The 26,820-nt window shown below is 39.4% G+C and overlaps 1 protein-coding gene and 1 long non-coding RNA gene across 3 annotated transcripts in view; one reads left to right on the top strand and one right to left on the bottom strand.

The window, feature by feature from the left end:
- Positions 1-15,543, bottom strand: part of GARS1 (glycyl-tRNA synthetase 1) — a 40,101-nt gene extending 24,558 nt beyond the window's left edge. The window contains exons 1-8 of one of the 2 annotated variants that reach the window (XM_021935927.2): positions 15,088-15,332; positions 14,290-14,407; positions 11,359-11,460; positions 10,215-10,317; positions 9,045-9,186; positions 7,416-7,504; positions 6,965-7,041; positions 527-672 (exon numbers count right to left, since the gene is read on the bottom strand). In XM_021935927.2, coding sequence (XP_021791619.2) covers positions 527-672; positions 6,965-7,041; positions 7,416-7,504; positions 9,045-9,186; positions 10,215-10,272 — 512 coding nt within the window. In that variant the 5' untranslated portion in view covers positions 10,273-10,317; positions 11,359-11,460; positions 14,290-14,407; positions 15,088-15,332. Of the gene's footprint in view, positions 1-526; positions 673-6,964; positions 7,042-7,415; positions 7,505-9,044; positions 9,187-10,214; positions 10,318-11,358; positions 11,461-14,289; positions 14,408-15,087 lie in introns of both variants that reach the window. The other variant, XM_003896144.5, reaches the window with a different exon arrangement.
- LOC108585028 overlaps positions 15,368-26,820 on the top strand; it is a 34,996-nt gene continuing 23,543 nt past the window's right edge. The window contains exon 1 of the long non-coding RNA XR_004183241.1: positions 15,368-15,549. This is a non-coding gene — a long non-coding RNA (uncharacterized LOC108585028). The remainder of the gene's footprint in view (positions 15,550-26,820) is intronic.

Raw genomic sequence — 26,820 nt, 5'->3', positions numbered from 1 at the left:
TTTAAATTTCAATTAAGATGAAATAAATTTTAAAATTCAGTGCCTCAGAAGAACTTGACCCATTACGAGTGCTCAAGAGCCAAATGTGGCTGGTAGCTAATCACACTGGACGACACAGATTACAGAACATTTCCATCACTGCAGAAAGTTCCACTGGACAGTGTCAGGCTAAACTAAATGGTTTCTAAAGTATCCTTCAGCAATAAGTTCAATGGCTTTCAAAACCATTCTTCAACTGTCCCTTCTGCCCTATGCAGCTATAACTAGAAGATACAGTAATCAGAGATTTTATATCTATTTTATGGCAAAAAAAAATACATATATACCAAAACAGAAATTATATTCAGAAAGAACTTTTTTAAAGTAAGACTTATATCTGCCATTATTTCTCCATAATATAGTCATCTGTAGTTCTGTATATCACTTTTTAAAAGTTTTTTCCTTCATAACATTGATATTTACCTTTTACTATAAGCAATTTTAAAAACTTCATTACATAAACAGGTAAACAATAAGTGATACACACCCAGGCATGTTTCCTCCAGGCCCAATGAAAGTCTTGAACATTAAGTTAAAAGATACTGGAGGGGATAGGTCATTTCCAGTAATGGGAGATTTTACATTATAGTTCACAAAAAGATCCGTAAGTTCTTGCTGTCCATAGTTATCAAGCTAAAGGACATATAAAGAAATTAGTGTAAAAGACAAAGAAAACAAGGCATAAGATATAAAGTATTATATAAAACCCTAGCAATCCACTGTTACAACTCACACAAAATTCAGGAACATCACAATTAACCTAACCTTCAGGACACCCACATTAAAACCATAACCAGCCGGGTGCTGTGGCTCACAGCTGTAATCCTAGCACTTTGGGAGGCCAAGACGGGTGGATCATGAGGTCAGGAGATCAAGACCATCCTGGCTAACACAGTGAAATCCCATCTCTACTAAAAGTACAAAAAAAAAAAAAAAAAATTAGCCAGGCGTGGTGGCGGGCACCTGTAGTCCCAGCTACTCGGGAGGCTGAGGCAGGAGAATGGGGTGAACCCAGGAGGCGGAGCTTGCAGTGAGCCGAGATCACGCCGCTGCACTCCAGCCTGGGCAACTGAGACTCCGTCTCAAAATAAATAAATAAATAAAAATAAAAATAAAAAGCCCATAACCAATTTACACACTTTCCATTTATCAAGAGAGAAACAAAATATCTTTCTGGGACCTAAAACTCATATAGTCACTGTTTCAAAATGAAAGATAAAGCAAAATACCTCTTATTCAATTATAACAGTTATTAGTTGGCAAGAATCTGAAATTACATAAATAAGTTTACAAAGCTGAATTTTACTACTCTGAACACACTTAAGGTGCATTTCTGCATTTCTCTGTATTTTAAAGATCTAGTCAAGCAAATATACTATTAATAGCCACCACCCTCTCCTCAATTGAGTAATTAAATGTGCATTGAACTTTCCCTTAGGAGCTAAGATATTAAGCTCCTAGAAGATAGAAGCTGTATCTTATTAACCTCAGCATTTTCCAGTGTATTGCACATTCTATACATTGATCATCAATGCCAAATCCTGTAAAATGATGTATGACCTCCAATTCAAGAATTTCAAGTGGCTATGACAAACCATCTAATAGTAAGCAATATTTAAAACTTAAAAGTCTCCTAATAGAAACAAAGTAATTCAATAAATCAATTAATGGCCATAAGAACTGAAGCTTTGAGTTCAGAAAGACCTGGGTGTATCTCCCAACTCTATGCCACTTATGGGTTGTGTGACTACAGATTAAGTCTTATGTAACCTCTCTAAGAACAGGGGAGAACAGCATCTACCTCACTATGTAAGACTATTATGAAGATTAAAAACATGTAAAGTACTTAGCACAGGCAGGACCTGGTACATAATACCTACTCGATAAAGAGCAATTATGTTTTCTCCCCTCATAAATCCAATGGTATTTCCACTCCATAAAAAGGCAACTCACTCACACTAACCACATGTTCCAGGTTTGAACACGCGATTTAAAACACTAAGCCTTCTAGACTCTATTTCTACAGAATTTCTAGGGGGAATCCACAAAATAACATTATACAATTACCCAAGAGGCTGGATCAATGAGGAAACTGTTCCAGTGACCTTCAAGACATGGGTACCGTAAATATAAGCTGGTCCTACTACAGCAGAAAGTCAAAGAGCCTGAGGAACATCTATCTCCCAGGTAATTCAAGAATATATAGTGTTTTCCAATAAAAGGCATAATTTAAAAAGAAATCAGGAGGAAAAAGATTCCACCAATATAGATAGAAATCAAAACCCCTGGGAAAGGGAATCTGGCAATATCTGACAAAATTACATTTGTATGTATCCTTTGACCCAGCAATCCCATTTCCAGGCATCTATCCCAAAGACACAATAGCAAAAACATGAAAATATATAAGCACAAGATTATTCGATGCAGCACTATCTGTAACGTTAAAGATGGGAAATAACCCAAATGTCCAGCAGTGGACAACTGGTTATATAAAATATATCCACACAATGCAGAATTATGTAGCTATAAAATGGAAGGAGGCAATCTCTATATACTATGAGGGACCAATCTCTGAAATATTTTGTTATGTGAAGAAAACCACCATGGAGAAAAGTGTATATGGAATGCAACCATTTATTTAGAAAGGGGGGCATACAAGTATCTATGTCTTTGTTTATATTCTATTTTTTTTAAAAAAGGCAGTTGTTTCAAGTTAAAAACTCCTCAGGAAGCAGGGAAGGTGAAGGGAAGAGAGATAGTAGACTACTTAAATATACCTTGTTTTTTAGATTTGCCTTTAGAGGTATAAAAAATGCTTTATATGATTATAAAACAAATTTTAATTTTTTTAAATTATACTTTAAGTTCTAGGGTACATGTGCACAACGTGCAGGTTTGATACATAGGTATACATGTGCCATGTTGGTTTGCTGCACCCATCAACTCGTCATTCACATTAGGTATTTCTCCTAATGCTATCCCTCCCCCACCACCCCACCCCCTGACAGGTGTGTGATGTCCCCCACCCTGTGTCCAAGTGTTCTCATTGTTCAATTCCCACCTATGCGTGAGAACATGCAGTGTTTGGTTTTCTGTCCTTGTGATAGTTTGCTGAGAATGATGGCTTCCAGCTTCATCCATATCCCTGCAAAGGACGTGAATTCATCCTTTTTATGGCTGTATAGTATTCCATGGTATATATGTGCCACATTTTCTTAATCTAGTCTATCACTGATGGACATTTGGATTGGTTCCAAGTCTTTGCTATTGTGCTATATGATTATAATACAACTTTTTAAAAATGAAACCCTGAATACTGAAAATAAAATGAAATACAGGCACTAACTGCATATCTAGCTGATGACATAACCACAGAGAGAGAATGACTCCAAGTGACTTTAAATACAGTTATCAGACTGTAAGACTACACACTGCTGGCATATCCCTAAAGAAAAGAATAAAAATGTTTTTAACTGTTTTCAACATTTATATTGCCGATGGTGGTGTGGGTACTGTCATTCTGAGACTGTTAACGTATACAGTGGGCGATAAGGCATGTCAATAGTTATGTTTTGTTACTGAGAAGTGGGATTTTTGGTGAGGTTTACATGAAGGAGAGAGATTTAAGATTAACATAGTAAAAACCCCATAAACCTAACTTTAAGTAAACTATTAAGTATCTACATTAACTCACGAAAATTTTATCTTTTAAAAAATACCAATTTCCTAGCTCAGATCACTGACAAGGTCTATAATTAGTGATCAATACCATCCCCACTAGTAAGTACCAGGGCTCCTTGGAGAAATGTCTGATTCCAAGTCTGGGACAGGAAATGTACAAGATGAGATGGCAATATCTTGTCATATTAAAGGAAGTTTTCAGAGACTACTAGGGCTGTGTCAAAAGGACTCAGCAGAGAACTCCTAGTCACCAAAGACTGGACAATTTAACCATCAATAAGATAAATGCAACTGACTGAATATCAAATATTTGAATCTAAAGTTCACAACAGTAGGAGGAAAAAAGGAAAAGGCAGGCAGGAACTCGTGAATTTCTGAAGGATGTTAGGGAACCAACTAATGGAAAACAGGTTAAAAAAGACAATGGGTGGGAGAATGGATTAAGCACTTTTTCTCACTTTTCTTTATAAATGGTGTCTCAGAGAAATCAAATAGTTGATAGAAAAAGTTTTTCCATACAGAAATAGTCTAGCTAAAAATATATATATATAACAGAATGATAAAAATCACCATTTTGAAACCCCCTCATCAGTTAATGCACCTAAACAATGGACATCAATGGCCACAGCCCACAGAAGAGCTGACCAGGTACTATGTACCTCTGGACAGGAGGCCATAACACCACTTAATCAAATGTCTTGCCAAAAATACCTGGTCAAGCCTCTAAATCTAATACAGAAAAAGATGAACATGTGTAACCTCACTACAATAACATAATTAGCCAAATCCAGACCAAATTCCAGTAGAAAACAATAAGGAACAAATGACTCAGCTTCTTGAAAAAAATTTTAATGAAAATGCTGGGAAAAAAAGGGAATGAAGGAAGGCCATATAGATTGGAAGAGATTTAAGAAACATATCAACCAATCACAAAGTACAGACTTTATCTGGATCCCAATTCAAATTTTAAAAACTGGAAATATTTAAGACAGCCTTTATTTTATAAAGGATTTTTTAAATCATTTAAAAAGCCTTTATTTTTAAAGGATTTTTCTCTTTTAGAGATAGATAATGAAAAATTTACAGGTATAATAAAATAATGTTTGAGATCTGCTTCAAAAAAATTCAGGCTGGGCACCATGGCTCACATCTGTAATCCTAGCCCTTTGGGAGGTCCAGACAGGAGGATCGCTTGAGCTCAGGAGGTCGTGGCTGCAGTGAATCAAGTTCATGCCCCTGCACTCCAGCCTGTGCTACAGAGTGGGACTCTGTCCCCACCCTACCACACACAAAAAATTAGGGGAAAGAAGTCAGTAAAGTGAGAGGGGAATAGATACAAAAAAATTTAACAGTGAAGCACGGGGATAGGTACATAATTGTTTATTACGTTTTTATTTAACATATAAAATTTTGTATGTTTTGAATTTTTCATAAACAAGTTAAAAATGATTTTTAAAACTGGAACATCCAGAGATAGGCCAGCAAAAACAGAGACGAGAAACAAAAGAATTCGTTCTGAGCTGTTAAATCCACATAATAGGAGTAGAGGTCTTCCTACCACAGAAGGTGAATCAGGACCTTTAAAGAAACAATCGTGCTTCATAAAGCTGAAAAGGAGTCAGACACTAAGGTGCAGAAAACGCTATTCTGTGCTTAAGCAACAGATGGGCTTTCAGCCAGTGAATCCACCAGGGCCATTTCTGAGTGCTACACCATTTCCCATGGGTCCCTAACTTTTCATTGAAGATTATATTGACAGCTGTACATATATCTGATATGGCAAATCAAAAAACAAATTGCTTTCCTAGAACACGGATCCGAAATAAAAGAGAAGGCCAATGCTCAAACAATAAATTGACTTGTCAAATCAACTAGTTACTTCCCAACTCTGACAACGTACTTGGAAATGAATGATACTGTTAAGGTCAAAAACATATATATACACAAAACCTCAGTAAATCTAAAATTCTGAATGGAAAATTTTAGGGATACTTAGAGGTACTTTCCATTTTTCTAATAAAGGGCATGCCTTTGGAAAAGAAAATGAGATGAATGTGTGGCTTCAACAGCATCAAAATATAAGAAATAATTTTCTAAACCATCAGTAACTGTACTAAAACAATGAGCTTCAAGCAAGGGATAAAATTATACTCCACAAGGATCAAAATAAATTAGCAGATGATTCAACAGCCAAATTAAGAGAGTTTTCAATGTAAATGAAGGAGAAATTATTTTAGCTATGTTGGAAAGTTAACTATCACAGAGAAAAATAAGCATGCTAAAAAAAAAAATTAGAACAGTGGAAAAGTATCCAGTAATTCCCATGAGAAAAAAACAACAAATTAGGGAGTTCTATATTCAGACACAGAGAGAGACAGAGATCGGTGTAAAGAAAATAGGTTTAATCACTGTACTGGTTTTTTGTTTGTTTTTTTTTTACCCAAGGAAGTAAATAAAATTTAAGAAGCGAGCCTCAGTAGACCTCATGAGTAAACATGGTGTTGGAGAAACGTACTTTGCCTAAATGGAACAGCCGATAGATGAGGTGAGACACCAGCAACATATATACCTGAGCACATGCATCTTCCCAGGGAGACGTGCAGTTTTGATCATATTCTTAGGGTGGTCTGTGACTCAAAAAAAGGATAAGAACTACTTCTAATATAGAAAGTATTCCTGCAATTGGCAAAAGGTCAGAATAAATTATCTCTGTGGTCTCTTTGTTGTCTTATTTAAAATTTGTCAGCTTAAATATACAAATTATAAAACTTTAGAACTACAGGCAAACTGAGAAAAGCAAGGACAGAAAAGTAGGGACCTGCTGATGAGGTTCTAAGAATAACAGCACAAAATCAGGGTCCAAGCAGAGGCAGATCAAACAGCTAGTGAGAAAGTGCTCATCAAGTTATCTGCCCTGAAATCTCTACACCAGTGCTGAACACTATCCATCATCAGTCACTCCTGTGGTTTTAGCTAACACATCCAGAAAAGCAGTTTCCAAGGACAGACAAATTTAATGCCTATTTACGCTGACTTGTTAGTTTTGGCTGAAATAAAGGGTTAGTCACAAAAGAGAGAAGAAAATAAAACTGCAAAAAAAGAGATGCTATAAAGGACAGAATTAACCTCTGCTTCTTTACAGTGTGGCCAGGGTCAGCATAATGGGAAATGCAACAATCATTAAACACTGGAAGAAGGACAGCGACCACCTAGGTTACTCTGATAACATCTCTAGAGTACTCACCTGGGCCAAAACACTTTCCATCTCTGATTTCTTTTCGACAGAACACTTCTTATCAGACATCAATTTCTGTAAATGAGCTGTAAGAACAGTGTTGACATATGATAATCAACGGGAAAAAGGACAATGCACTTTTCAGTTTCAATGCTGGACAATTAAAAAGTAAATCCATGGATAAAGTTCTTAATTTACATGAATCCCATGGTTGATTTTACAGCAGTAGTCATGGTATTGTCTTGATTCATTTGCTAATTAGAAAAATCATCTGTATATAACTAATTAATCTACACAAAACTTTTTTAAAAAATAAGGGACTTGATTTATATACTTAAGATCTGTGCACTTTACTCTTTGAATGTTATGCCTCAATAAAACATTTAATGGAGAACATCTGAGAGAAAGTTTAAACCTTTTATTTTGATCAATCCTACCTGAAGGAGATGAAGAACCTCACCTTTTAATAGATGGTCAGCACGAAAACATTCTCCATTTTTTACATCTTTCACCATGAAGTCAGCAAATTTGTCTACATGGCCAGAGGTCCTAAATTAACAAACGCCAACTCAATTCGTCATTCTCGTACAAATTACACCTAGATATTACCTTATAACATAATTCCCCATCAGTGTTTATATCTGTGTATCTCAAAGATGGAAGCTCCCACATCTATAGTAATGATGTATCCATGACAGATGGTAATGTATGCCAGAGAAAATTCTTCCTCAAATCTATTTTTCACCCTCTCCCACATTCTTCCTTCCCATAAGAAAAAACACATTAACTACACAATAAAAAGACAATTCTTTTCTACAAGTTGTCATAAAGTCTGTACTATTCTTCAGGATCAATTAATCCATGCCTATGCCATTATTATTAGTGATCTAAACAAAGGTCAAAATCATTGGGAATTTGACTAGTTAAAAATTCATGGCAGTTCAGTATAGACATTGAACCTTAAGAAAGTGGTTCCTGCCACTGAAACCTGTACTGACATTGGTATTATCTCTACAAAGTTCCTATTGGTGGAACAAGAAGCTAAAAGGATAGGTAGTCTTGATCTTATAGAGCCATCATCCAGAATTCCTCATCTTAACTGGCTGAAATTATTAAGAGAACCTAACGAATGCCAATAGTAAAAATCAGCTCTCCACCAGGCAACCTTAAATGAATAATGACGAGTTACAAAATGGCAAGAATTCCTCTTTGAGTTTCACATTCTGAAATTCTGCCCTACTTTGGGAGGCCGAGGCGGGCGGATCACTAGGTCAGGAGATCAAGACCACCCCGGCTAACACAGTAAAACCCCGTCTCTAATAAAAATACAAAAAAAATTGGCCAGACGTGGTGGCGGATGCCTGTAGTCCCAGCTACTTGGGAGGCTGAGGCAGGAGAATGGCGTGAACCCGGCAGGTGGAGCTTGCAGTGAGCCGAGATCAAGCCACTGCACTCCAGCCTGGGCGACAGAGCGAGACTCCGTCTCAAAAAAAAAAAAATTCTGCCCTACTTTCAATAATGTTGGTAGGAATAATCTAAGTTTCTGCATTGAAACTTCAATACAAATAGTATTTAATTGAAAATCTCTACAAATATACCTTTGCTCAGAACTTCTAAAAACTTGTATTAAGGAAATAATCAAGGATACACCCAAAAATCCATCTATCAAGATATTCAGTGCAGTCAAAAATGAGAAACACCTTAATGCTTTCAATATGGCACAAACTAACATATTATGGTACTTCCATAAAACAATACTATGCTGTCATTAAAAATGCTTTAGATGAATAGTTAATGACATGAGTATGTATTAATCTATATTACATGAAAATAAGCAGTGTACTGCTAACACTGAAATACATAGGGACATACAGAAAAAACAGATTGGAAGGACAAACACAATCATCTTAACATGGCTATCTGTGAGCAGAAGGTATATGTTTCTTTGTTTTTCCAGATTTTCCAGATTTTCTACATGAACATGAGTAGTTCTTTATAATCAGGAAGTTATTTAGATGAGCATATTAAATAATTTAATAAGTTGTTTTATTTAAAGTAGGATTCCCCCCACTCCAAAGTAGGATCTCACTTTAAAACTGGCTCAGGGGTGAGCATGGTGCAATCGATCTCCAGGATCTGTTCCTCTTGGATAAAGTGCTGCCTCCAGGTCTGAATAATATTGTTCTTCAAAGCACAGCCAACTGGCCCAAAGTCATACAGACCACTAACACCTATAGAATATGAGAGGAAAACATGTACTTTACTTTGTTACTCTGAACAAATGAAGGCAAGGAGACATGAGAAACTGATACCTACAAGACTTCACATACTCCCTAAAAGTGTATTCAAGTCAACAATGCAAATCCCTCAATACTGAAGAGCCTTACTTTCAGCTAGCTGATGGAAGTAAAATAAAAAAGCTCTTACACCATTTACTAATTTCCTATTTATTCCCTAATTTCAAGCAGGACTAGCCCAAAATCTACAACAAAAGTTCCCCTTATACAAGAAACAGAATGAAAAAACAGATTATAGTTTTCTGCCATAAAAATTAGAAAATAATTTCTCACAACATCTGATAACAATGAGCTATAATTTTAGCATCCAATTCTCTACTTTATTCCTGGGTATTTGAGGCACTATTTAACCTCAAAAGGGTAAACATTTACAGATCTGCTTAGCCAAACTCAAGTCAACTTTCAGTGGCAAAGTACTATATGTCTAACGTTGTTGTAATAATCTACTGACTATGAAAAATACAGTTTTACATTTCATCAGTGAATTGCATTTGCCTATATACCTTCATATGGCATTCAGAGTGATTGATCTACATCCCTGGGACGAATGCTTTCTCCTGGCAGATGACCATAAAGAATAAACTAAGGACTGTTTTATCACTGCCCCTGTGTGAAGGGTCACAGTATAGTTGGCCAGTACTATAATGGCTCTCTGTAGCTCCTCAGTCACATTGCATTTTAAAAAGAGTACATGAGTACACAGACACATCAAATGCATACATGGGCCTCCAACAATTCCCTACATCCTAATGGAAAATAGTGCTCTCCAAGAATAAATACAGTGGAGAAAAATAACAGGTATTACACCAAATGGTGACTCCAAGCAAACAAAAGCAAAACATCTATCCCCTGCTTTGTGGCCTGATATAAGCAGATACCAACAGGCAAGCCATGTTCTCGATTTAAGTATAATATTAGAGCCACTAACAACACAACAGTTCTTTTTGTCGTTAATCCCTTACCTCCATAAATAGCAAAAGCTTGATCATAGAAAAACCTCCTCTTCAGGGTATCTTCCATTTTTGCTCGGTCTACAATATCATCTTTGGGCTGTAATGCCAGCTCCTGTTAGACATTAAATAAAAAGTGAGTGATTGGAGGGGTGGGTGGGAATCTGAACTTATGTATCTGAATTTAGTTTATTCCTCACCAGAATTAAATACAAAATTTATCAAACAGACAAGATTTTGACAGGTTAAAAACAACAGAAGCCACAGGTCTTTTTTTCCCTTTGAGTAATATAAAAGATACCTTTACTTCATCATTTAGGAAAATAATATGATCATTTCCAAGATTACAAGACTAAGCTTGGCCAGGTGCGGTGGCTCATGCCTGTAATTCCAGTACTTTGGGAGGCTGAAGTGGTGGATCACCTGATGTCAGGAGTTCAAGTCCAGCCTGGCCAACATGGCAAAACACTGTCTCTACTAAAATACAAAAATTAGCTGGGTGTGGTGGCGGGCACCTGTCATCCCAGCTATTTGGGAGGCTGAGGCAGGAGAACCACTTGAACCTGGGAGGCAGAGGTTGCAGTGAGCTGAGATCGTACCATTGCACTCCAGCCTGGGCAACAGAGTGAGACTCCATCTCAAAAAAAAAAAAGACTAAGTTTACTTCGATGTAGATACTGATAAGCAATACAAGCAATATTTGAATTGTTAGTGGATTGCTATAGCAAAATGATTAATTTAAAACCCCAAACAACTTAAGTTTGGTGATGAGAGATCTATTGTTTGAAAGGTCTGGGAGCAGGTATCAAATAAACAGACTTCTTCCTTAAAACAAACAAACAAAAATCATTATTTCCAGACATAAGAGAAGTCGTAAAGAAGAGCACAGTCCTTTCCATGGAAATTCATGCAGCGTATTGAGTCCAGAATTTGCAGGGTCAGGAAGGCGTTATTAAAAAGTTGACATTTTGAGTTGCATTTTGAAAGGATGAGGAGTCTACCAGGTAGAGGGAAAGGAGAAGAAGGCATTATGGATAAACAGATAAACCAAATGATACTTGTTCAGAAACTTTTCTAGGTCTCTCCCATCCAAAGAAATTAAAGATGAACAATCCTATACCTACTTACGTTCCTATTTTAGCATCCCAGGACTCACCTTTGCTTCCAGAACCCTCTTGCGGGCTTTGAGCTCAGCCACTGCTTTGTCTACATCTACTTGGGGTGCTTTATCTTCTTTGAGTTTTCGCACGAGATCTCCCTAGCCAACAAAAAGAATTTATATTCAGGATTGGTTTCAGAAGTCAAGAAATGTTAGAAATGTGTTTTTAAGCATGCCTTTTAAAAAGTCTATGTAAGAATGATACAATTCAGGTCAAGTGTGGTGGCTCACGCCTGTAATGCTAGCACTTTGGAAGGCCCTCTTCACCACCTGAGGTCAGGAGTTTCAGATCATTCTGGCCAACATGGTGATACCCCACCACTACTAAACATACACAAATCAGCCAGCCGTGGTGGTGGGCACCTGTAATCCCAGCCACTCGGGAGGCTGAGGCAGGAGAATCACTTGAACCCGGAAGGCAGAGGTTGCAGTGAGCTAAGATCACATACGTCACTGCACTCCAGCCTGGGCGACAAAGTGAGACTCCGTCTCAAAATGAAAAAAAAAAAAAAAAAGAATTATGCAATTCAAATGTTTATTATGCGATTGGTCATTATGAATGAAGGTCTCTGCCCTCTTCATTTATAATCTAGAAGAACATACAGGCAAATTAACAAATAACTGCTCACAGGGTGAATTTTTTCCTTTGGGTATAGAGGGGAGAAAAAGGAGGCGAGAAAAGCATTGATTAAAAAGTAAGAAAGAGCAAGATCTGTACTGAGAACACAGAAGAACCAATAAATCGACCACCCTCTTAAATCTCTCTCCTTTCGCTTACAAAAAACAAAAAAATATTATTCAGTTTTCCTCCCACTTCTCTGATCATTCTTCTCAGTCACTGCTGGCTCATCTTCCTTTGCCTTTCCCTTTATAGTTGGAATTTTTTCCTTGCTAATATTTCTGAATTATTTTATTAACTTCCAACAACCTATACTAATTCCATATTTATAGTAATATGGTGAACTAGATCATCTGAGAAAACAAACAAAATATTACCTATACAGGATGAAAAACTTTCAGCTGAGTAATTAAAGTTGTTAAATTGATAGAGCCCTTGGGCACCCAACAGAGTTTTTAATTTCAGTGATCCATTTCCATACAATATGTGGTTCATTTTCACACTGCATGATTGTTTTTGGTAGTCTCTTGTTCTTTGCTCATGTTTTTGAGTCCTCCTTCTATTTTAAAAGTATGTGATTATTCTAATACTTTTGGAGAATCTAATTCTATTATCATTTCCCCTGAGTCTCACTCAAGGTGGCTCGTTTCCTTGTGGGTTTTTAAATTTTGAGTTTAGCACTTATTATTTTGGTAACCGTAATCTGTGAAATATCCTAGAAGACCAATGTGGAAAGTCTGCTTCTTTTGCAATATGACGTTCTGGGTAAAGTATATGAAGAAAGACATACATAGGTGGAAAAGGAAAAATAATTTTAAAAGCCGTTTCGCATAATTGTGGATATTCTTTGATACTACCTCAAAACTCTGACAAGTGTTACTTTCTTCAAGGTTATTTCTAACTCAGAAACTATAGCAATGAATTTTTTGTACTGTTAGAATAAATCTATTAATGTATCTTAAGCTTTGAATGGCTCTTTCACCAATATCTGATTTCATATCATGCACTGGTCACCTGGAAAAATATTGGTTCACTGAATTATGCAGATTATCCAACTACTATCAAAAAAAAAAAAATCCACGTTTGTTAATATCACCACTCATCTCATCACAAATATCTTTAAGGACTGTGAAGCTGCCAAGCTCACAGCAAAAGATACGCGTTTTCTCAAATTCTAAAATTTTCCCAAAGGTTATTATTGGCCACAAATAGTAACCACTGTTTTCTTAAAGTGACAAACTCACTCATTCATTTTCCAGATTAACAAATTTCTATGAAACGTGCTACTAACAAGACCAGTCGTTAAGTAAAAATCCCACTCCGGAAAGGTTTTCAATTGCACTACACAATGGAATTATCCAAAATGGATAGGGGTGACAGTGTGTCTCACTTCCCCATAAACAAAAATGGGTAAAATTAGATCCTCTTTAAATTATCTTTCAGCTGACATCGGACTCAATAATTCACACAATTAACTAACTGATATATGTGTGTTCCTGGAAAATTAGAAAAAATATCCAAACTAACTTAAATCAACTAACTCACATATTCGGAAAATATCTTAAAGTACAAAACAATTAATAATCAAGACAATATAAACAGTACACAAGGCAGTAACAGCATCGGAAAGCTGCCGCGATCAAAGTTTACTTTAGTTAACTTGATCCAGTCTCAACTACCAATGGATGATTTTCACTGCAGTTCAGGCTAACGTGGCAGAGGGAGGGGTTTGGGTGTGGTTTTTTTTCCCCCAAATTAGTTGTATGCTCCCTTCTAAAGGGAAGGATATTAAAAAAAAAAAAAGGCAAGTTAAGAAAAGACAAAGGAACCACACCTAATTTTATTTGTGGAGTGGAAGGTGGGTGGAGGGAGACAGAGAATATACAATCTGTGTTCTGACACCAATCATGAAGAAAAAAGTTAAGCCCGTGGTGATATTTCAAAATGAAAGGCTATTTATTAAAATCAGTCAGGCTCAAACCAGTGAAGAGGACAGATGGCAAAGTGGCTGAATTTGCGGCAGCTATGCCCCAATGAATTATTTCCGAGAGAGGGTTCCACCCTCTGTAGCTAAGGCAAATTATTGCATCAGGCGCCCATGCAGGAGAAACCCGTTTGGTGTTTACTACTAGGTCATCGATCTCCGGGGTCCTACTGCAAGCTTCTGGCTCTCCCTAATTGGATATGGGAATCATCTGAAATAATCTTTTCCTCGCCATCTCTAAATTCTAACCTCTATGGCAGTGCCCTAGGTAAAGGAGGTCTACATTAAATCACCAAGCCCTCCAGCCCATGAAACCTTCCCTCACCTTCGGGAAAATCAAATTTCAAAATATTCCATACTAAGGATGGCTGACTTCACCAAGTAACTCCGCAACATTTAGTTTCCCAGGTTTACGATCTGAGAGCTCACTGGTTCCAAATGGCCTGTTCAGCAGCCAGAAAAGATGACACGAGCAAAGGATGATGAGTTCACAGCGTTAAGAGAAAAAGTTCGACACCTCCCCACATCCACGTTTCAACTCTGTTTTCTCAGCCAATCATTTGGCTAAACTAAGCACTGAATGAAGGAAGATGTTAAGGAGGAAACACTATTCAAAGCGTCCTGAAGATTAAAGGGCCTGGCCATAAGACGAAAGAACCGGCAGTTTTTCGGCTCATCATTGACCACGGAAAGTATTAGGAAGCTTTCCACCCAAGGTGCACAAAGAGTACAGCAGAGCCTGGAAAACTGAAGGTTATTCAGTTAGGAGGCGAGGAGAACCAAAGGGTCACAGATCCCAGCCCCACTGGAAACAGAGGAGACGTGGGCTGTGACAGAATGGGGAAGGGAGAACAGAGCCTGAGGAGAGGGACGCAGGAAGTCGGAGGGGTTCCAGGGAGTCATCCAAACAGAGAGGAGGACGGAGGTCCGCAGGAGATGAGGTGGCTGACGCACGGGGGACTTGGGACCAAAGTGGGGGAGGCGAAGAAGACGCCAGAGGATGAATGGAAAGAAAGGGGTAACCGAAGAGGAGGACAGTTCCTCGGGGAGGAGGGAAGGATAGCCAGAAGAGGGCCCTGGAAGAAGAGCCGAAGGCTTAGCAGAGGGCGCAAAACACCGGTACCTGCTGGCGCACTGCTAGCCTGAGAGGTGCCAGCACCTCCTCAGCCCCCGCGCCGTCCATGCTGCTCCGGGAGGCGGCGGGGAAGGAGATCGGGGCGCAGGAGGGCGCGCTGAGGGGTCGGCGGGGCGGGAGCGAGGGCCGGGCTAAGAGCCGGGGCGGCAGCAGCAGCAGTAGGGCGGCGCGAGCACCTCTAAGCAGCGCTGGACGCGGAGAGGGCATGAGCCGGCGGCCCTGAGCGGTCTAGAGAGGGTGGCGACGGAAGCGGCGCGCGCGGCCAGGCCCGGAGCATGATGAAATCGCCGCGTAAACGCCGCGGCGCGCGTGCTGCCGCACATTCCCTACCCCACGACGCGGCGCCGGGTCGCCGCCGCAGATTCGACACAAAACCCGGAAGGACACATCCTAGGGTTTTCTCCGGCTCGGGCGAGGGGTAGGGCTGCGAGTGAACAGATTTGCACAGAGGTGAGTCAAGCCACCACAGCATCGTGGGGTGGATGTTCAAAGACACAGCTCTGAGCGAGACCTGCAGGCCGAGGCACACGAGAACCTTCAAAGCATAGGTTTTTACACGAGTGACACCCCGGCGGACCTACTTGAACGCACACTTCTGTTTCTGTTCTTTCGCGCTCTGCGCCTTAGAAGGGTCGCAAAACATCAAATCAGATAGGGACCTTAGGCTTATGTTGCTCAAGTGCAGATGTTCCCCAGATGAGGAAATAGGCTCAGAGAGGTTAATGATTTTCCCAGTGTCATACATCCTGGTCCGCCGATGTCAAGACAAACGCTGGCGAAAGGCGGAGGAGTGAGGGGAAAGGGTCACCCCAGGCTTTCTGGAGAAGGTAAATTCCAATCTGCCCTTGCGGGGCGAGCAGGATTTGAACCAGCAGAGATGAGGAAAGGCAAAAGGTGCCTGATAAGTCCTTTTGCTTGGCATAGCGTCAATCTATCTGCCTCCTGTGGTTAGGCCCCAGCAGACCAACCACCCAGAGATGGCTTCCGCCTGCCCCACACCTGGTTCCTCCAGCCCAAAGGGTGGAGGGTCTAGAAAAGCTGGGTTCCCTCTCCAGAAAAAGAAGAGAAAAATAATGTGTTGGTTATAAAAAGAGCATTGCGCACACCTGCAAAAATGGCTAAAATGAAAATGATGGAAAATGCCAAGTGACCCTCTGAGACTCTCCTACACTGCTCAGGGGAGTGTCAACTGGTGCAGCCAGCCACTTGGGAGCTCTTCGGCAGTATCCACTGAAGCGGAGCACACACATCTCCTGTCACCCACAATCCCACCCAGGAGTGTGCAGGAGTAGACGGGCTCACTATAATGAAGTCTCCTTTCCTAATAGTACGAAAGTTCATGTTAGTTCTCTTCCCATTCCAGTGTGCAGTTCTGGAGAAGTTCTTCCAATTCAACATGAGCAGGGTGGGTTGCTTAAGAACCTTCTGCAATATTGAACAGTTATATTTTTAAACACTTTTATTTCAAGATTTGATATCAATTATAATTCATTTGGCTTTTATTTTACTAGGTAATTTTGAATTTATTTTAATATTTTTAAATGTGAAAATCATTTTAAGTATTACTTTTATTTTTATTTAGATTTTTATTAAAATGTTGAAATTCTATATCCTTTGAATAAAACTGTATTTTATTTCTAAAGAATTCCTTAGATCAATAATGTCTCATCCATTTTCATGTTAGAACAGTCCTGAAAGGACTCCAAATCTGTTCTTCCCTCCTCCCCCACCAATTCATCCTCCCCACTGCTGCTTCAGTCTTTCTTTCTTTCCTTCCTTCCTTCCCTCCCTCCCTCCCTCCCTCCTTCCGTCTTTCTTTCTTTCTTTCCTTCTTTCTTTTCTTTCTCTCTCTCTCTCTCTCTCTTTCTTTCTTTCTTCTTTTCAGACAGACTATCACTCTTTCACCCAGGGTGGAGTGCAGTGGCATGATCTTGGCTCATTTCAACCTCTGCCTCCCGGGTTCAAGCGATTCTCCTGCCTCAGCCTCCTGAGCAGCTGGGATTACAGGCGCGTGCCACCACGCCAAGCTAATTTTTTAATTTCTAGTAGAGACAGGGTTTCACCATTTTGGTCAGGCTGGTCTCGAACTCCTGACCTCGTAATCCACCCGCCTCGGCCTCCCAAAGTGCTGCGATTATAGGTGTGAGCCACTGCGCTCGGCCCAGTCATTATTTGTGAAAGGCAAATCTGACTGTGTCCCTTCTCTTCTCAAGACACTTCAGTAGGTCCTTCATCGCCCTTGGCAGAATTTCCCAAACAGTTTTCCTTTGAAAACTGTGTCTGCACAATAATGATAATAGTTTACATTTGTTGAGGACTCACTATGTACCATTTCGTTCTAATTTATCTCATGGAATTTATTCACCAATTTAGTGAGATAGGTTCTATAATTATTCCCAGTTTTCACATGTGGGATTCAAGGGACTGAGGTATCAAACAACTTGTCCATGGTCACACAACTGAGTGAATGTTGGGCCAGAATGTGAGCTGGGGGCAGAGGCAGATTTTCTACATAGCTAATGAAGCTTCAAGTGAGTTTAGCCCCTTTCTTGGTTGGGCTTTTTAAGTGCCCTGCAAGAGGCCCTAGTATTGTGTATGTATGATCATATATATTTCTTTCTTTATTAAAGTTCATTTCTTTGAGGGAAATACATTTTGCATACATTAAAATGAACAAAAATGTATAGTTCAATGGGTTTCCACAAAGCAATACCCTCTTGTAACCCCAACACCAAGCAAGATAAAGAACATTTTTCCCTGACCCCACAAATTCCCTTGCATGTCATCCTGGTCGTCCCACCCTCCACAACCAGGCAATCACTATTTTGATTTATTTTCCTCTTAGATCTAGACTGTTGTATAAATGAAATTGTTTTGTTAAATTTAATTTAATTTAGGAGAACTAAATAATTAAACATGAGGCCAAAGTACATAAGAAAGCGGCAGTCTTTTATTGCAAATATGCGCACACTCTCGGGCGAGGTTCTCTGGTCCTCAGGTTTGGGGGGGCCAGGGAAGGCGCTGGCGCTCTCGGGTGAGGTTCCCTGGTCCACGACTACAGGGGCCGAAGAAGTCACGCTGGCTCCTGCCAGTGGCAGACTTTTATGCATTGGTACTGGAAGGGGGAGGGCAGTGGGTGGGATAAGGGTGTGATAGGGGCGTCTCCGTAGGCGTGGCTGGGTAAGTTTCGATTGACATCGCCTGGCGCATGCTCGGTTGATCTGCATCTTCCCGGGGCGGGCTGCATTTTCCTGCGCACGGGAAAGTTGGTGAGGAAGAACCCGGAAGCAACATGGATTATGCCTTCTTGTTCACCTTCCTCCATCTTGTCCTTTCTCCCTCACCCAAACAGAAATCATGTAATATGTACTCTGTGTCTGATGTCTTTAATTGGCCATAATGTGTGAGAGATTAATCCATATTGTTTCACATATCAGAAATTTGCCCTTTTTTGCTCTGTAGTATCCCATTGTGTGAGTATACTATAATTTATTAATTTATTCACTAGTTGATAGACATTTGGGTTGTTTCATATTCTAGACCATTATGAATAATGCTACTGTGAACATTCTCATACATCTTTTTTTGTAGATATATGTTTTAATTTATCTTGGGTAAATATCTAGGTGCAGAATTGCTGAGTCAAACGATAGATGCATATTTAATTTTATTAGATTGTCACAAGTTTTTCCAATGTGGTTGTATTATGTTATGTTCTTATGAGCAATATGTAAGAGTTCTAGTTGCTCCACATCCTTGTTAACATTTGATGTTGCTGGCCTTCCAGATTTTAGCTATTCTAACAGCTGTATCTCTTTGTGGCTTTTATGCATTTTCCTGGTGATTAATAGAGTTGATTGTGTTTTCATGGGCTTAGTGGTCATTTGTACCTCTTCTTTTGTGAAACATCCACATTTTTTGTCTTTGCTCTTTAATATTGAATTATAGGAATTTTAGATATGCTGGATACAGTCTTTTGCTAGGTACATGTTTCATGAATATTTTCTTCCAGTCTGTGGCGTGCCTATTTGTTAATGATGATTTCGATAAGCAGAAATTTTTAATTTTGATAAAGTCTAATTTATCAATTTCTTTTTTTTTTTCTGGGTTCTAAAAAATCTTTGCCTACACTCAGATATTCACCCATATTTTTGTCCAAAATGTTAATTGTTTTGTGTTTAGGTCTATGATGCATCTTGAATTAATTTTTGTGTATAGTTTTAGGTAAGGGTCAAAGTTCATTCTTCCCATTTCACGTGTCCGTGTGAAGAGACCACCAAACAGCCTTTGTGTGAGCAACATGGCTGTTTATTTCACCTGGGTGTGGGCGGGCTGAGTCCGAAAAGAGAGTCAGCAAAGGGTGATGGGATTATCATTAGTTCTTATAGGTTTTGGGATAGGTGGTGGAGTTAAGAGCAATGTTTTGGGGCTGGGGGCGGATCTCACAAAGTACATTCTCAAGAGTGGGGAGAATGACAAAGAACCTTCTTAAATGTGGGGGAGATTATAAAGAATCTTCTTAAGGGTGGGGGAGATTACAAAGTACATTGATTAGTTAGGGTGGGGCAGAAACAAATCACAATGGTGGAATGTCATCAGTTAAGGCTATTTTCACTTTTGTGGATCTTCAATTGCTTCAGGCCATCTGGATGTATACGTGCAGGTCACTGGGGATAGGATGGCTTAGCTTGGGCTCAGAGGCCTGACACTTCTCATATAGATATCCAGTTGCTACAGCACCATTTGTTGGAAAAAAGAAGGGCTTACAAAAAATTATTGCCATTGATCAGCTGTAGTGCCTTTGTCAAAAATAAGTTGACCATATAAGGTGGGTCTATATCTGGGGTCTCTATTCTGTTCTAATGATCCATTTATCTATCAATAATTTTTATGCTAGTATCACACTTCCTTGATGACTGTTGCTTGAGGATAATTCTTGAAGTCAAATAATGTATATTGTGTATCCTTTCTTCTTTTTCAAAATTGTTTTTCTATTCCAGGTTCTTTCTATTTCTATACAAATTTTAGAATTGACTTGCCAACTTTTTAAAAATACCTGCTGGTATTGTGAACCTGTAGGTTAATTCGGGGAGAATTCATAGTTTAAAGGACTGAATGCGTTTTGGCAAATAAATGTATTCCTAAGTATTTTATTCTTTGAGTCTTGTAAATGTTATTTTATTTTCCATTGGTTTGCTGTTAATGTAGAGAAATAAAATTGATTTTGTATAGTGATGTTGAAACTTTCACTTATTAGTGCTATTATTTGTTTTGTAGGGGCAGGGGTTGTAGATTCCTTAGGATTTTCTATATTAATATGCATATCTTTTGTAAATAGAATCAGTTTTACTTCTTTCTTTCCAATATTTATGCCCTTTTCTTTTACTTGCATGGTTGCATAGCCTGGGTCATCTTGCACAATATTGAATAGAAGCAGTGAATGAACATCTTGCCTTGTTCCTGATCTCAGAGGGAAAAGTGTTCAATGTTTCTCTATTTAGTGTAATGTTAACAAATTCAACTTGATTTTGTCTTTCTTATATTCTGCTGGATTTTATTTACTAACATCTTGATAAAGACTTTTGCCTGTATGTTCATGAAAAATATCAGCTTATCATTTTCTTTTCTTGTATCTTTGTCAGGTCTTGGCCTGGCTTTATAAAATAAGAGTTTCTTTCTCTTCTATTTTCTGAAATTTCAGTCTTTGTAAGATTGTTATCATTTCTTCCATAACCATTTGATAGAATTCACCAGTGAATTCTGGAGTTTGCTTTGTGGAAAAGTTTTTTTGCAGATGCAGAGCCATCCATGCTTTCTATTTCATCTTTTGCCACTTTTGGTAAGTTTTGTTTTTCAAGGAATCTGGCTATTTCATGTAAGTTATCAGATTTATTGTTTTAAAGTTGTTCATAATATTCCAGTATTATTATTTGAATATATGTATAAGATCTGGAATGAAATCTCCTCTTTCATTCCTGATACCAGTAATTAGTTTTTTTCTCTCCCTCTCTTTTCTTGATTAGTCTTGCTAAAAGTTTACAAATTTATCAATTTTGTTAAACATAAAAGTTTTGGGTTTGTTAATGTTCTCTATTATTTTTTCTATTTTCTATTCCATTGATTTCCACTTTTATCTTTATAAGTTTTCCTTTGTACTTACCCTGGGTTTAATTTGTTCTTCTTTTTTAGCTTCTCAATATGAAAATGTATAAGCCTTTCTTCTAAGACAAACATTTGAAATTATGGATTTCCTTCTACTTACTGCTTTAGTTAAATCCACAAATTTTTGATACATTGTTTTCATTTTCATTTAGTTTAAAGTACTTTCTAATTTTCTTTTTGATTTCTTCCTTGACTTACTCCTTATCGAGAAGAGTGTTGTTTAATTTCCAAATATTTAGGGCTTTTTAACATATCCTATTATTTTAATTGTTGCTTTCTAGTTTAATTCCTGTGTGATCTGAGAAAGCCTTTTGAAATTTACTGACTTGTTTATGACTCAACATATGGTATATCTTGGCAAACACTCCATGTGTACTTAAAAAGTGTGTATTATCCAGTTATTGTATATAATGTTTTATACATGTCAATTAGATCAAGGTGGTTGATAGTGTTGTTCAGGTCTTCTATATTACTTCAACCCAAATAACAGACAGAGGGAGATTCTCCAGAGATACTGAGTTTATTTGAGATGCGCAGGGGACTTGCAAATCCAGGACATGGGGCTCTTGGGACAATAGGCATATCTGAAGAGGCTGAGGCAAAGGGAAGCTTTTAAAGGCAACAGGGAAAAGTACACATAATTTGCTTTGAAACAAAGAGAATATTGGTTACAGCAGCTTATCACAGGAGTTGAAGCCAGTTCATTAGTGAAGACAGTGTGTCAGGTGGGTGTTCTTGTACATCTGGCTAGCTATCCTTGTGATTCATGTAGCAGTTTGGGAAGTCTTTGACAAAACTTCTTGTTGCAGGCATGGGGGGGGGGGTAAGAGCTCTTCAGAGAGTCTTTGTAATTGAGTTCTTATCACAGATACGTGTGCAAGCCCCGCCCCCCTGCCACTGCCTCACTTCTCAGCCTCCCAGCGTTATTTATTTATTTTTGTTAGAATTTGACATAAGGAATTCCACTTAGACTCTGACAACTTTCATGATCATTACTAATTTTTTATCTAGTTCTATCAGTAACTAAGCGAGGAAGTTAAAATATCTAACCACGACTGTGGTTTGTCTATTTTTCCCTTTAGTTCTTTCATGTTTGCTTTATGTATTTTGAATTTGTTATGAGGCATGTACACATTTATAATTGTTATATGTTATTGGCAAATGACATTTTTATTATTATGAAATATTCTTCTTCATCTCAAAATATACTTTGTATCTTATAATCTGTTCAGCCTAACATTAATATAGCCACTCCAGCTTTTTTATGATTAGTACCAACAGTCAGTGAGGAGCTGAGGCCTCCTGCCAACAGCCATGGGGGTGAGCCAATCAGGAGGTAGATTTTCCAGCCCCAGTCCAACCTTCAAATGACTACAGCCCCAGATGACATCTTGAATCTAACCTTATGAAAGACCTTGATCCACAACTTGCCAGCTAAGCTTCTCCCATATTTTTGACTTTCAAAAACATTGAGACAATAAATATTTGTTGTTTTTTAAGCTGCTAGTTTTGGAGTAATTTGTTACATAACAGTAGATAACTAATACAGGGATCTTCCCTGAACCGAGTATACGATTCCTTTTCTTGAGAAGGGAGGTGCCTTCAAGGTGCCTCCTGGGGCTTTGACAATGAGTGTCACAGCAGTGAGGTAGTATCCTCCTTGAATCTTCTGTGCCATGTAAGAGCCCTGGCACCTGTTGTATAGTCATTTAATCAACATTTACCCCTTGAGAAGCTGAGAGTTCCAAAGTGATATGGTTTGGCTGTGTCCTCACCCACATCTCATCTTGAATTCCCATATGTTGTGGGAGGGACCCAGTGGGAGGTAACTGAATCATAGGGGTAGGTCTTTCCTGTGTTGTTCTCATGATAGTGAATAAGTCTCATGAGATATGATGGTTATTATAAGGGGGAGTTTTCCTGCACAAACTGTCTTTGCCTGCTGCCATCCATGTAAGATGTGACTTGCTCCTCCTTGCCTTCTGCCATGGTTGTGAGGCTTCCCCAGCCACGTGGAACTGTAAGTCCAATTAAACCTCTTTATTTTGTAAATTGCCCACTCTTCGGTGTGTCTTTATCAGCAGCATGAAAACAGACTAATACACAAGGCTTGATTGTTTCAGTCTTATTTCCTTAGGCTCACGCAGCCCTAGCAAGAGCCAAAGCAGATAGGTGCACTGAAGAAGCCTCAGAATGCAGGATGAGTGAGCCCAGCTTGTGGGCCAGATGATCTGGCCTCATTAATCCTCTCTCATTGACTCTCCTTTCTGGCCCGTGACCCGTTAAAAATGTTTTGCCCCCAACTTCTAGCCTCCCTTAGCAAAATTTGTTTTAGCCTCTGTCCTCCAAAAATGAGGAGGTGAGGTCCCTTGAATTCTGTGGGATAGTGTCAATAGCTGAAGCAGTGCCATTTGTTGTAAGATTTAATTCTCTTTTGATTTCACTGGTACAGAAGCCTCAGAAGGGAAGAGGTATGTTTCCCTTCCCTCCCTCCTTGATTCCCAGGGCATAGGTAAGGGAAAACTTTATCTTCTAATCTGTAAAAGTAGGGTTGGGGGGGTGGCATTCAGGGGCTTGGAGAGTGAGAAGCAGAAGTGGCCAGAGTGACAAGCTTTTCTCTGAGATGAAAACCTGCAGAATCAAGGCCTGTGGGTGCCAGAAGAAATGGAGACCTGTTCACTGACTGTGACAATGCCAGGGTCTCAGGAAGAAATGGTCATGTGTTGCTCTGGTGGAAACTAGGTCCTAGTGATGGGATTCTGAACCTTTGAAAGGACTCCTGTGTTTCAACTTGACACTGAGTGACCAAACTTTTGGCCTTCAAGAGACCTCTTAGGACTTAAACGTGTATGTCATGGGAGTGAGGTAGTGTCCTCTGTGAATCTTCTATGCTGCACGAGAGTCCTACACCTGTCACATAGTCATTCAATAAAGGTTACCAAGCACCTACTATGTGCCAGGCATTATTCTAGGCACTGGAGGGGCAGCAGTGAACAAAAATGATGAAGTTCCTATTTGCAAGGAGCTCATAGTCTTTGGGACCAGATTGGCAAAATAAAAATAAGCTGATTAATACATCATTTCAGATATTGATACTCTAAAAATAATAACGTAGGGAAAATTGACAGGGCATGATGTGAGATGAAGGTGGTCTTTAGATAGGTGGTCAGGCCTCGCTGAGGAAGGAACATCTGCTCTAGGACATGAACATGACAAGGAATCAGTCATAATAAGAGCATGTGCCAAGGTCTTGAGGTAGAAACCTGCTTGGCCAGTGAAAAGAACAGTAAGAAAACCCGTCTGTCTAGAATATTGTGAGTGAAGAGGAGACTGGTATAAAATAAGAGCAGAGAGGTAAGCAGAAGCTAAATCATATAGATATTGTGGGCCATGGTAAGAAAATTGTATTTTCAGTGCAATGAGAAGTCACTGAAGCATTTTAAGCAGGGGTGTAAATGGTCTGATGTCTGCTTTAAAAGGATGATTTTGGCTGTGTGTGGAGATTGGGCTGGAATGGGATGAGGATGGAGGCAGGATACTAGTAAGGGAGTTATTGTTGGTGCCCTTTAGCTTGCCTGGGTCAAGGTACGAATAGTGGAGGTGTGAAGAGAGGTTGGATTTAGAAGCTGTTTTGAAAGTGAAGCAAATCAGACTTGCTGATAGAAAGACATACTGCAGGAGGGAGGAAAATCAAGAGAAGAAAATAATACTTACTTGTAGATAGTTTTACTCTAAGAAAATGACTAAATTGTGGTGTCACTTCCTGGTATGGAGGGAACAGGGAGAGGAGCAGGCTCCCTGCGTCAGTGAGAAGGGATCCAAAAAAATAAGACATAGATTAGACCTGTGGAAGAACATGCTGATGGAGAACAGGAAAGGAGGATGAGTGAAGTGAGAGGTAGAAGCTGCATGAAATTCAGAGATTCCTTTCTGTGACTTCTGTGAAGTAGGAAGTAAAGTCACCTGTTGAATGTGAGGGGAAAGGCTGCCAGGCTGTAATGTTGTGGAGGATGGAGGAGGTTGCAAGAGCCCCTATAAAGAACACCATCGTAAACCCTGTTGGGGAGATGTGTAAACAATTCAGGCCAGTGCTGGAGGCCCAGCTGAGCTTGGAGACTGTTATGGATTGAATTGCATCCCCCAAAAATATTTATTGAAATCCCAGCTCCTGGTACTTGGGAATATAAACTTGTTTGGAAATAGGGTCTTTGCAGATGTAAACAAGATGAAGTCATTAGGATGGGCCCTTAATATGACTGGAGTCCTTAGAAGAGTTTGGTCACAGACAGATTTGCACAGGGAGAATGCCAAGTGAAGATGGAGTGATGCAGCTGCAGGCCAGGGAACACCACAGGTGGCAGCCACCACCAGAAGCTGAGACAAGGCAGGGAAGGATGCCACCCAGGGACTCAAGGAAGCACAGCCCTGCTGAGGCCTTGATTTCAGACTTCCAGCCTCTAGAACGCTGGGATGATACATTTCTGATGTTTTAAGCCACCAAGCTTGTGGTACTTTGTTATGGCAGTCCCAGGAACCTAATTCATAGACTTTGTATACCATAGTTCTTTCTTCATCCTCTTAATCTTTGTTCTTTCTAATTACAAAAATAATACAAGCTCTTTGGAAAATACAAATATTATAGCAGCATATGGCTTGGAAATTGAAAGCCAGAGAGAGAAAGAATAAGGAGGGAGGGGGACAAGTCACATATATTTAATATATATCAATATTTAATATACACACACATTTTTTAGAGAGAGTTTCTCACTCTGTCACCCAGGCTGGAGTGCATTAGTGCCATAATGGCTCACTGAAGCCTTGAACTCATGAGATCAAGCCATCCTCCTGCCCTAGCCTCTCAAGGCATGTGCCACCACTCCTGGCTAATTTTTTTGGCTTTTGTAGAGAGAGGTCTTGCTATGTTGCCAAGGCTGGTCTCCAACACCTGCCTCCAGTGATCCCCCAGCATTGGCCTCCCAAAGTGCTGGGATTACAGGTGTGAGCCACTGTGCCCAGCCTCTGGTTTTAAATATTTAGAATGCATTTGTGTTGTTTATATTTTTACAACCTAAATTACCTCTACATTTAAAAATACTTTTGTCAGCTGGGTTCACAATTTGTACTCTTTCTTTTCTTTTTTTTTTTTTTGAGATGGAGTTTTGCTCTTGTTGCCCAGGCTGGAGTGCAATGGTGTGATCTCAGCTCACCACAACCTCGCCCTCCAGGTTCAAGTGATTCTTCTGCCTCAGCCTTGCTAGTAGCTGGGATTATAGGCACCCACCACCATGCCTGTAAAAATACCATGTATTTTTAGTAGAGGCGGGGTTTCTCCATGTTGGTCAGGCTGGTCTCGATCTCCCGACCTCAGGTGATCCGCCTGCCTCGGCCTCCCAAAGTGCTGGAATTACAGGTGTGAGCCACCACAACCGGCCAAATTGTACTAATTCTAAGCAAACACAAGTCTATTTCACATAGATAACACATTACATTTCTACAGAAATCATTGCATTAAGCCTATTGAAATGCATCTTGCTTGCATTTTTTAAACTTAAGACCACG

This window comes from Papio anubis, chromosome 4 (assembly GCF_008728515.1).
Source record: "Papio anubis isolate 15944 chromosome 4, Panubis1.0, whole genome shotgun sequence".
NCBI classification, from domain to species: Eukaryota; Metazoa; Chordata; class Mammalia; order Primates; family Cercopithecidae; genus Papio; species Papio anubis.
This window is presented reverse-complemented; position numbering and strand designations above follow the sequence as displayed.